At 40.5% G+C, this 12,850-nt stretch overlaps 1 protein-coding gene across 1 annotated transcript in view; it reads left to right on the plus strand.

The window, feature by feature from the left end:
* GMDS (GDP-mannose 4,6-dehydratase) overlaps nucleotides 1-12,850 on the plus strand; it is a 261,909-nt gene that overhangs the window by 19,048 nt on the left and 230,011 nt on the right. Inside the window, exons 2-4 of the mRNA XM_035125046.3 lie at nucleotides 3,558-3,602; nucleotides 5,187-5,274; nucleotides 6,483-6,592. Coding sequence (XP_034980937.1) covers nucleotides 3,558-3,602; nucleotides 5,187-5,274; nucleotides 6,483-6,592 — 243 coding nt within the window. The remainder of the gene's footprint in view (nucleotides 1-3,557; nucleotides 3,603-5,186; nucleotides 5,275-6,482; nucleotides 6,593-12,850) is intronic.

Raw genomic sequence — 12,850 nt, forward strand, 5'->3', positions numbered from 1 at the left:
TTTGCCAAGTGTGCCTTCCTCTTAGCACCTTTCTCCCTTGCGACCTGAGATCGAGTGTCTTCAAAGCCCATGACACCTTTGATAAAGGCTGTTCTCCAACTGGAGCGCTCGCAGGCCAGGGTTTCCCAGTTGTCAGTGTTTATACTACATTTTTTACATTTTTTAACATTTTCTTCTGGAGTAAGGCTAAAGGAGCCAGCTGTGTGTTATCTAGCCTGGTGAGAAGACTGAACTGCATTTAAGCCAGGCTCCTTGGAGTATAGCAAGACTAGTACCAGAAATGTGGTTGTCAGTTAATGCTTGTTTTGCTATGTATATATGTGCTTAAGCTCAGATTGCTGCTGCTGTTGTTTTTGTAATAAAGAGTTTATTCTGTGTTTGCCAAATTGTTGATTTTCGTCATTTTTTAATTTGCTTACAAGTTTTGTATTCTGTTTCTTTTATTTCCAGTGCTCTGCATTTTGATGTGTTTCTTGTTTGCTGTAAGCTGCTTTGGGCACAGCTCATTGTAAAAAAGTGACATATCATATCAATCAAGGGGTTGCTTTCTTTCCCAGGAACAGCCTAGTACAGCCCTCCAGCTTCTGCAGAAATCACAAAGGAAAGATCATGCTTTTAGTACCACACAATGAAAACACACATATAAGCTCCACACTAAAATGTTAGGAAAAATTTGTACCAAAATACTGGTGAGTTTTCATTTTAAAAAATCACAAATCACTTCAAAATGTGGCGAACAGAATTTAAGGTTGAAAAAATTAAAAGCTGAGAGAAACAAAATTAACTAATACTTTTGATTTGTTTTTAGACTTTCTAACCCAAAAGCTAACTATAGTGATTAAAATCAGCATTATTCTGTCTCTGGGCATCCAAACCAATTGGATTTTTTTTTTTAAAAAAAAACATATTTACTGAGTGTAGTTGAGTTCCTGTACAAATGCCTTACACCATAATCCTATGCATGTCTACTCAAAAGTAAGTCCTAGTGAGTTCAATGTGGCTTGCTTCCAGGTATAGGATTACAGTTTTGGATTGTGTGAATGATCTTTTAAGAGTGTGATTCTGCACACACTTGTGAGTAGGCATGCATGAGATTGTACTGTAAATGTACCTTATAATAATGTTACATTAGTATCTCCCTTGACTTTCAGTTGAACGGTCTGAAAGTCTAGAAATAAGGTTAATTTGTGAACGTGGACTGACAGTTTAATCAGCCTTTTGAGTGTGATGTTCATTGACCACTACCTCCCTGAAAGAAAAGAGGGAAGTGGGACAAGTGGATTATGATAATGTATCTTGAAGAAAGCCTTTTGCTAGCGTGCATTGTGTGAGATTACTGGACAGCCAAATTAGCAGTGCTATGCTGGAATCAGAAAGCAGTAGCTTCTGGCGATGGCTTGTTTCCCATTCATTGTCATGTCATGTTCTATCACTTGATAGACCTGGAAAGGAAATACAAAGGAAGTGAATGCCACTGCTAGTTCGAAATGTTCCAGTGTGGCTGGAAAGTTTGAGAAACAGCCCTAGTGAGAAGAACAAGACCTTATTGACAGGGTTCAATTGTACTTGGATCTGTTTCTCATCAACGTTATGAATAATCGGGATCCTCTGCTCTTTACCCCTTTCTTCGTTTGGGATTTGAATGTGTTAAGCAACCAAGGCAGAGCAGTACAACAACATTTTGTTTCTTTCTTTTTTAATTGAGTGAATGGTAACATGTTTATATTTTTCCCCTGCCCTTTCACTGACTTCATGGTAGTCCTGGTTTGTTACTGTCAAACTAAACCAGGGTTGTAATTGGATTTTGCCTGACTCAATGTAGCAGAGTAAATGTTTATATGCCAATACTTTCGTTTTCTCTTTCCATGTTAGTTTACAGAAAACAGTATTTGTGTCAAGAGTCTTAAGAAACGCTGAGAAGGTTGGAAATCACATATGTGCGCCGTGCCCTGTCACTCAGCATGGATTTATGCATTGCCTCATCAGTGTTGCAGTGAATGTTGCATGGGCACTGTTTTATAGCAAGGAGGAATAGAATCGTAGAATTGTAGAGTTGGAAGGGACCAGAAGCCCTCTCGAAGTTGCTGAACTACATCTCCCATCATCTCTGACCATTGGCATGCTGGCTTGTGCTGATGGGAGTTGGAACATAACAACAACCGGAGGATACAGTTTCTCCACCCCCACTTCAGAACCTCATAATGCAGGGGTCCCCAAACTAAGGCCCGGGGCCCGGATGCGGCCCAATCGCCTTCTAAATTCGGCCCGCGGACGGTCCAGGAATCAGCATGTTTTTACATGAGTAGAATGTGTCCTTTTAGTTAAAATGCATCTCTGGGTTATTTGTGGGGCCTGCCTGGTGTTTTTACATGAGTAGAATGTGTCCTTTTATTTAAAATGCATCTCTGGGTTATTTGTGGGGCATAGGAATTCGTTCATATTTTTTTTTTCAAAATATAGTCCGGCCCCCCACAAGGTCTGAGGGACAGTGGACCGGCCCCCTGCTGATAAAATTTGCTGACCCCTGTCATAATGCATTTCAATTTCCAAGTCAACACAGTGACTTAGGGAACCACTTTTGCCTCCACCCTTTGCGTGTGTGGATTTTGTTCCCCTTGAAGACAGTGTCCTGAAAATTTTAAGAAACAGGTGGATATATCCCATGGAAACCTGATGATACTTTGGCACATTCAGTGTTTTAAGTCAGGTTGACATGTTATTTCATTGTTTCCTTCTGTGAAAAATGAAGAATAATTGGAAGGAGGGAGTGCAAGTGAAAATAAATTATACCCTTCACCCGCTGCGAACTAATTCACAGTTCTCGTTTTAATATTCTCTATCTTTCCCCCTCTCCCTTCCTCCCTCCCTCTCAATATTTGCTTGGCAAGCTGTCAGTTGGCCTCCATAACTACAACTTGTTGGCTTATATTTCTAGCTGTAAGAACATTCACACAGCCCCTGGTACGCAGGATAGCCATTTGTGCTTTTGGAGTCTGTTTCCCAGCACTAGTTGGTATTCCTCTCTCCTTTCGTAATTCCCCCCCTTAAAAGTGCAGAAGGGGAAATCCCACGCTGCATTTTTTTAAAGAAAGTGTGATCATGTGAATTAGCTCCATGTCATATGCTTAAGTTTATATAACAAGTATACTCCTATGAAATGTGATATAAACTGACCCTATGGCCTTGGAAATGGCCTTGGAATTTTTTTAAACAGACAGTTAAAAGCAATATGACAGTAAATGGACAAAGAGAACAAACGAGTTCTGTTGTAATGCACATTTAAAAAAAATTAGTGGAGGGGAAAAAAGAATTTAAAATATGAAACAGAAAAGAATGATTTATGAGTTGACATGTTAAGTTGCTCTTCCTGGTGTGTGCTATGCCACGGATTTATATGCAAATACTTACTTTTAACTGGACATTAAATATATGCTGTTAGTCACCAGTTCAGTATTGATTTACAATATTCTTAAGGCCTTAGGGAACTTATAACCACCATATACAGATGCAATGGTTCTAACATTTCCATAACGTTTTCCTATCTTTATTCATTTCAGGATGGCTCATACTTGGCAGAGTTCCTGCTGGAAAAGGGCTACGAGGTGAGTGACTAGTCTTGGTGACTGACTGCAGACTCATGGAATAATTTGGAAAGGGCTTCCTTGCTGCTGTCCCTCTCTGCATATGTTTTCCACTCAGCCTTAGATAACAAATCAAAAGTTTAGAGAAGAATGTGCAACATGGCCTGTAATCATGCCAGCTTATTGTATTATTTATCAAAGACTCTCCAATGGTGGAATCCCTTTAGTCCTCAGGGTATAGCTGTTTTTGCACACTTCCTCTTGTTGAGATAAAAAGCAGCCTCTGCAAGGTAAGGCTGCTGAACATTAGTGAGCATGTTGTGATGCAATGTATAAAATTTTTAAAAAGGGATGAAAGCCTGGAATAGCTACTTTTTGTGGGAAAATGAATTTAATGCTCAATTTTCCCCCTGTTTCTGCAGAAAACAACCTGCAGAACCAACTCTGAAAGAAGTTGTTTACTCTTGGTTATGTTCTTCAGAGTTGGACTGTAGTAAGTTGAGCTCCATTTGCACAGTCCTGTAATGTTAGAACTTTTGCAAAGCTGCCTTCTTCTGGTGAATAGTGTAGAACTGTGATGTTGCATGGCACTTCTGTGGGAAACATTTACACCTTGCAAGACTAGACATACCATTTTTGGAAAGCACACGTGACTCGTGAATGCAGGCAAAACCATGCTGTCCTCTGTTCCTGAAAGGTCCACCTGGACTATTTGTCAGATAGTGTTCCTCTCATCACTCACAACTGCTTCAGTAGAGCCTTTCTTGAAATGCCACTGGTTTTTCTCTACTGCTGTGACTTTCCTGTACTCCACTTTCCCTAGTCATTTTCATGTTTTCCCTAGTGAGCCACCCTACTTCTTTGTACTGTATCTAGAACAAAAATAAAAATTGCGTATTAGTGCTGGGGGCTGCAGTTTAAATGCATATTTTCCATTTCATCTACACTCTCATTAGCTGGTCTTTAAAATTCTAATCCTCAAATTTTAGCATTATTTTCTCTAACAGGCTTAATATTCTATCCAACTGTAATTTTGACTAATTTACATTTTTATTCACAATGCTGTCTAAAATATCCCTGTCTGCAATTTTGTTTTGCCCCATATCTTTCTGGTTAGATTTGCCAGAAATTGGTAAGCTGAGCATAAGAGGAGGAAGAGGGGGAAGGGTATTCTTGAGCTCACTGCATGTTCCTGTTCCATGGTTTGTTGTAGCAGGAATGTTATGTTGTGAGGGTTGTGTGTGTGTCTTTGTGTGTGTGGCTGGTTTGAAAATATGAAGCATAAATGCACTATATTTTATACTTGTTGCTATAGTATGCCGTCTGATATTTTGATTATGAGACTGTGTTAACAAGAAGAAATAATGTAAAATGCTACACTAATCCCATCTGAATTTAATGCTGTGGTATTTGGGTTTGGTTTGACAAAATAACTGCAAAGGTTTGTCCTCTCACTGTCCCCAGCTGTGATCTTTCTGGTTGTTCATCCTAGTATAACAATTCCTTTGTTCTTTTAAAGGACATGATAGTTGTTATGACCAATAGGCAGGGACTTCTTACTTTCTATATTACCTCTAAAAATATTCACTATGTATTTTATTACAGGTGCATGGAATTGTTCGTAGGTCTAGCTCTTTTAATACAGGACGGATTGAACATCTTTACAAGAACCCCCAGGCTCACACAGAAGGAAGTAAGACTTTGCTTATTGGTGGGATAGAGTGTAAGAGGGGGAAATGGGTGTATTTTTGTTTCTATCAGCAATGTTGTCTGGCTGGAAAGTTGTACATGGTTGTATCAGTGTGGAAGGTTAGCCATGGTGACTGATGTGTAAATATTTTCTGGTGAATCTTAGAATTTTTAAAAATATATATATAATTTGTTTGGGTTATGAGCCACATTTTGACCCTGTTGCATAAAAGGACTTTCAAGGACTGCAAGGTTGCTTAACTGAAGTTTCTTAACAGTCTATTGCATAGTAATTTTCATGCTTGGCTAAGAACAAGTTCAGATGTTCTTCTCATGCAAATGACGCTGTCTGTCTTCACGTGATCCCAGACAATGGCCAGTAGAAACGTCTCAGTCACCTCAACAAAACAGGCTGCTGACAAATGTAGTTGCTGAAACTAGCCATGCAGTTAAGGAATAAGTATGTTTTAATTCAGCCTTTAACTTTTAAGGGCTGATTTAAAACATTGTGCTGTATTTATTCTTTATCTGAGTTACCCATATGCATAGTCACATATACAAATTGTTATGTGAGTCAGTTGGTTTATAACAAGCAAAAATAGTGATTTCAGAAGTACTGATTTTCGTGTTTTTTAAAAGGTATGGTAAGCTTTTTAAAATAATAATAATATTTTTTTAACATCTGACATGGCATTTGTATGTATGTAAGAAACCTATAGTTCTTTTGAGTACGGTAGTTTAGTCTTCTTCATTTTTGCCAGACAGCTGGCCAGTAGAAAAATCTAATACTTTGATCTAATATGGTTTTTAAAGTACATTTATTATAGCTTGTAAGTTTACTACATACAAGTGATGGATTAAATGGCAACATTCATGTTCAATTTTGTTTATGTGAGGAATTACCTGAAGACAGACAATATAGCTTGTGTGACCAATAAAATAATGATTAAATTAGACTTCAGTCAGCTGTGAAGATCATTGTGCAAGATCTTATTGGAAAGCAGAGATCTATTGCTTTCATGACTACAACTTAAAATACTTGCTAAACTGTGCCTCTCTCTTTTTTTAAAACATCAGTGGAATATGGTTATAATAGAAATAATTTTAAATAACGAATTAAGATCATTGGAACTCTGCACATTAAACACCATACTGCATTAATGTGTTCATCAAATCTCTATTATCCTAACTATGTTCTTTTGTCTTCTGAAGACATGAAGTTACATTATGGCGATCTCACAGATAGTACTTGCCTAGTGAAGATAATTAATCAAGTGAAACCCACTGAAATTTACAATCTTGGAGCTCAGAGCCATGTCAAAGTAAGTAGCATGTGTCAGCTAGGATTTTTCTAATTGTGGCAAACAAGTGGAGACTTTGTGAAAAGTTAGCAACTTGTGTACTTTGACATTTGTCTCTACTTCTTTCTGTAATCATCCTTTTCTCACAAAGTCTTCCAGCAGTTTTCGAAACTATGCACCTGTTAAATAAGTCATCACTTTCCCAATATTCTGTTCTTGCTCCAGCTTCACTGCCACCACTTTTCTTTCTGCACGTTTCTCTCCTCTGCTCCCAATATGTGTGAATGTGTCCATGTTCATGCATGGAGATGCATGCACTGCACATTTTTTAATCATGTCTTTTTCTTAAATGCATTTTTACATTATCACAAGACAGCCTGGCTCACATGGTGAGTTGCTGATTGCAATGCTCGTCTTGCTTGCATTACATCTCTGCCCTCTCTCCAAGTGTATCAAGGCTATGTAGAACGTCAGCAAACTTCACCAGTTGTGTTCTCTTCTGTTGTGCCTGCACTGCACACAGCCATCACCTGCTGTTGTTCATCCTCCAACACGTGTGCATAGCACATCAATTTTCTTTGAGGCTCAGAGTTGTTGTTTTTTGGCTCTTTCATTAACTGAGAGGGGCTATAAATAAGCAAACCAAAAATTTTGCAAATCCCCTGGGTTTTTTACCATTAGTAGGTTCAGTTCAGCACTCCCTGCTCCCTTGCCAGCATGGAGCCATTTTATTATTTTGCTAGCTGGCCCTGCCACGCGTTGCTGTGGCTCAGAGTCCCCCTTCAGACTCCCCTCACCTTCAGAGTCCCCCTGTTTTACGCATGTTCTGTTTACACAGGCGTATCCCTGTGATTCCCCCCACCCTGTGCTGATCCATGATGTATCCCCCCCTCCTCCCCCCCGGCTTATCCCTGTGATTCCCCCCTCCCTGTCCCGACCCATGACGTATCATACCACCTTCTCCCCCTACCCCCAGCTCATTCCTGCCTGTGACTGGTCCCACCGTGTCCTGACCTACCGTATCCCGTCCTCTCCTCCCCCAAACCCCCATCCAGGCGAGTCAGTACCTCCATTTGGCCTAGTCTGTAAAGGCTTCAGCCTAGTATGTAAATGGGAGCTGAGGTGCTGTTGAGAGGGAAGGTTTTATAGGTACAGTACCAGTGTAGCTGCTGCTAGAGGGCGCTGGTTTGCAACCTAGTTCTTTTCCCAGCATGCATTTTCGTCTGAGTGGTGTGTTTTGAAACACGGGTTTTTGGGTTTTTTACCTGCCACAGGTGTGACATCTGTCTTAGCAAACTTTATAAGAGCCTTCGGACATTCGCTTGGGACGTTGTGTCCAAATTTGAATGCAATCGGTGAAGCGGTTTCGGAGAAAAGTGGATAATAACCCACATGCCCAGTATATATATATATATATATATATATATATATATATATATATATATATATATACACACACACACATATATACATATATATATATATCGCTTATTTATAGAACAATTACAAAATCTGGTTAATTTTGGCAACAAGCTATATGGGTCAAGTTATTGCCCATTTTAGCTTTGTGTAGGTATCTCAGGATGCCTGGAAGGAGATATCCCCAAACCTTATGATTTTAAGTTAATGAATGATGATGTTACGTTTTAGGTTGAATGATATACACTGTTGGTTGCTAATGTAATGGGGGGGGGGTGTCCTTAAATTTGGATTCTCTTCAGATTGATGCACGTTTTGTGTACTGGCTCTAAAATAAAGATTTTCCCGTCTAGTTTACTTTATATCAGCCATACTAAAAGTAAGGAAAATAAAGAAAAGAAGAGGTTGGTCTACTTTCCTGCAGGAAACCAACACAAATTAAAATGGGTTATTAGAATGAACCTATTGAAGTCCAGGAAACATGGACAATCATAAATAAAAGGGATTTAACTTCTAGGATAGATAAATTAGGAGTACACATTGTCTTTCTTTAACTCTTTGGATTAGTGTGAACAAGCAAGTGTGTTGGTAAAAGAAATAGATCATTATGGCCATTTCACTCCTTCCCTGGTCCTGCTGCCGCCATGTTATTGGTTTGGCTTAGAATTACAGCTGAACCTGGGCTTGTGACTTCTCTTGCTCCAGAAAAGCCACAAGCTGTAACTAAGGTTTGTTTTGGCTAACCACTCATGGTTTGTTGCCGTCTGTGGGACAAACAAACCGCATGCCCGTGCTCAGATGTAATTCTAACTTGATAGCATGGCAACAACCAAAACTGGAGGCAGGCATGAAACAACCCTTTTCTAACTGTGTATCAGCATGCTTCTTTGTTCACATTTAGCCATGGTTTGGCTGAGAACTGAGAGAGCCAGAATATATAATCAGAGAAGGAAGATGCTTCAGTTTACAATTCTTATTTTATTATGCCTCTGCTAGTAATTAGTTAGGAGATAGAAAACTATTGCCAGCTATACTCTTTTACTGCTAGCTCGTTGCTCAGACAGGCAGCTATCATAGTGACACTATTTTTCCATGGGGCAATGCTAATGTTGCTTATCTTGCATTTAATCTTGCTATGAAAGTGTCATGAGTCCTTTTATTTGTAATAGTTATTCAGTTATGATAAGCATGGACGCACATTATTTATGGAGTGTTGTAACCAAATACTAATTTTCTAATATGCTTCATGTACATATTTGGATTTCAGTTAAACAACATAAATGTTGGGGGGGGAACCCCTACTCCTCTTTATATGGCCAGCAATAATATTAAGTATCTTCTGCAATTGTCTACAACAGCATTTCTCAACCGCTGTTCCCCGGCACACTACTGTGCCGCGGGACGCTGGCTGTTGTGCCGTGACGTGAGAAGGGCGATTTTGCAGCATCGTGGTCCCCTTTCGCTCTAGCTGCAGGAAGCCGGCCAGAGCCTCCCCCTTTTTTTTTTTGCAAATAAATTTTGGGAGGGAGACCGAGGGAAAGCCGCCCGCTTTCCTCTCACGCCGCTTTACGGCTGCTGAAAACCCCCCGAGAGAGAGCAGCGCCGCCGTACAGCGCCCAGGCTCCCTCCTCTCCCAAGGTAAAGGGATCCGCCGCCGAGGGGGGGAGAGGGGGAGGGGGAAGGAGGAGCGCAGGTGAGAGCTGGTGGGCAGAAAAGTTGGCCAAGTCGCGGCAAGGCGAGGCAGGCGCGCGGGGGCGCGCGCGCAGGTAGCGCCTCGCGAACTGCGAGGCACCAACCCGGCAGCGGAGAGCTAGAGCGCACGAGGAGGGAGCGCGCGCAGGCGCCGCCGCCACTCTTCCAGCCCAGCTGCCATTCTCCCAACACTAAGCGCTCCCCTCTCCCCTCCTTCCTTTTATCCCACACCCCCATCTTTGCCTCGCTTTCTCCCGCCCTGCCCGTGGCCGCAATGAGCTTGACCCGCTGGAAAGCAATATTTGGCAAGTGTTTCTTACAGTCATAATTATAATATAGGGCGGCAAAGAGTTAATTTTTAAAACTTTTTTAATGGTGGTGTGCCTCGTGATTTTTTTTCACGGAACAAGTGTGCCGTGGCCCAAAAAAGGTTGAGAAACACTGGTCTACAAAACAAGCTTGTTTAGCTGTATATACTTAATTAAGTAAGGGCATGGCCTGTTTTTTTTTTATACTGCACAGAAATATCTGCATTCTATAGCCACACCTGTTGCAGGCCAAACATTATCTTAAAAAATGAGAAGAAATAGTATTTATATTTTATTTTAATAGTATTTTATATTTTATCTTAAAAATATATTTTTTCTAAAGCATCTTACAGAATAAAATATCAAAAACAATAAAAATAGTTCCTTTACTAATGAACAGTTCTTACTAGATCATTTAATGACAGTAAACATGTGCCATTTTTTTACATACAAACTTTTTTTTACATTAAATAATGTTAATAGAAATATTGAAATGCAAAATACCAGTCTTGTGGAACACTAAAGACTGACCAGTTATTTAGAAGGAAATAGTTGCCCACACTTCATTACATAATCCTGCTGATCCTCCTCAACCAATTTTTTGAATGTGTCCTGAGATATCCAAAAAGTACTACAGAAATGAGCATGGCCCACTCATGCAAGTGCAGTATAGATAGCCTCCATTATTGGCAAACTCCATCTCTGCATGGCCAGATCACCTGTAGGTATGGTAGCAAGTATGGAAGTTTTTCATCCATGGCATATCATTCCCATGGCAATCTCGTTCTAAGGAGAGGACGAGTTCACTGGCTCCACCACAGTTGCTAAATGCATCCTACGTGGACTTTGGCATGGGAAAACCTGGACTGCAGGTGCTCCTCAGTCTTCTCTTCCATATCATCAACTGTTGGGATGATGGTCTTCCACCCTTCATGCCACCAGCTGTGTTTAGCAGGCATAGGCAAACTCGGCCCTTCAGATGTTTTGGGACTACAACTCCCATGATCCCTAGCTAGCAGGACCAGTGGTCAGGGATGATGGGAATTGTAGTCCAAAACATCTGGAGGGGCGAGTTTGCCTATGCCTGGTTTAGATGGTTGTGGCTGCTTTTAAGTTGAAGTGTTTGGCGACCTTTGTTTCCTGAAGTGGGGTGGTGGTGAATTTGGGAGGTATGAGGTGGGGTAAGTTCAGTGGGAATTGTGCTAGTTTCATCCACCAATTGAATGTATTTATTTCCTCCCTCTGTGGCTTCACTCTTGAGATATTTCTTTGTTCCAGAAGTTGTAGATTGTTGTGAAGAGTCTCTAACTTGTAAGGCATAGGATTATGTAGCTAATACATAACTGTAGGTGGGAACGGGACAGGAAGCCACCCCAAGTTTATAGGGTGCGTGTTTTCCTTAAGTTCATCTTTGGATTCCTGTGTTACTGCTGTGTTACCATAGGCAGCAGGAGCAGTTAATGGCTAGGGAAGCACCAGCTGAATTTGGGGGGTGGGGTGCTGCCAGTGTAGACTCTTCAGAGTGGATAAATACTACCAAATTTCAGAAGGGAGGTGTAGGGGTTTGACTGCAAGGCCAGCCTTAGCAGTATGTGAATAATTAAAGGATTCAATTGTCCTCCTACTGTGCCATGAGCAATTTCTATAGAAATGTAATACATAATAGAAAATGAATGGCATATGCCGTATCTTTATAGATTGTGTTTCTTGAAATGGTTTTTAGTGTTTCTGTTGTGTCTGTAAGTTGCTTTGAGCTTATTTCCATGAGTAAATGTAAATGATAATATCATTGGTAAGAAACTGCTAGGTTTTAGGACAGGTGCAGAAGTTGGGGTGACAAATATTGCAGTTTTTTACAGACACACTATGCCTCTTCAATTGACTTCAGTTTGGAGGTATTTGGAGAGATCTAGAGCTCTTTCCAAATGGGCTTGGTTCAGCTTGAAATTTGTCCGACCCCGGTGCACATTCATTGTATGTGATTAACTGCGAGGTGATATTTAAGGATGCAGTCGTAGACATACTGGGAGTCATTCTGATTGAGATTCAAGTCAGTGGGGCTTACCTCTGAGTAGATACAGTGTGGAATCCAACATTGCACTGTTAAATTCCTTTCGCTCGTGTAAGCATTTCCGCTTGCCAGGCAAAACAATCTCTCCTCTCTTCCTGCCCCCACACCCCATTTTGGAGGTTCTCCTCTCAGAGCCGTGAGGGGAGAAGAGGGAGGTCCAATTGCCCTAGCACAACTTGTGCTGGTTTCCATTAGCATAACTGTTTAGCTGTTTAACCTGGCCCGTGAATTGTCCCAATTTCATTTGTATTGGAATAACCTCTGAGTTGCTGAATGTAGGACAAATCTAGCAAAATTTAAGCTGATCACTGTTCTTGTAGTAGATGTTAAGCATGTGCCCATGCACAATTCTGGATCACCATCACCGCATTGAACATATTTTCTGGATAGAACTCAAGAGGCACAGAGGTCACAGTGAAACTCAGTGCTGCCTGTTAACAGCAGAAACGTGCTCTTTTTTCAAAATCTGCTTTCTGTGGTTTTTGTTACATGCTGCTCTTTTTTACTGTGTAAATATTTTTTTGTGGGAACGAGCCATGTATGAAAGTCCAGTGATACCTGTCCAAACAGATTGTTTTATTAGATCTAAGAGGAGCTGTAACCTTGATAGCAGCTAATAATGTTTGGAATTTCTCTTAAAAATTAGTGGACCACACAAAAGTGTAGCCATTTGCATTGTGTAAAATTCTGAGCACTAGTTATAACTGTAAGTATTGTCTAGCCTGAACAAAACCTATAAATCGTATATTACTTTAGTAGGGCAATATAAGCATCTTATATTGAAGCAGT

Source organism: Zootoca vivipara, chromosome 8 (assembly GCF_965207765.1).
Source record: "Zootoca vivipara chromosome 8, rZooViv2.hap1.1, whole genome shotgun sequence".
Taxonomy (NCBI): Eukaryota; Metazoa; Chordata; class Lepidosauria; order Squamata; family Lacertidae; genus Zootoca; species Zootoca vivipara.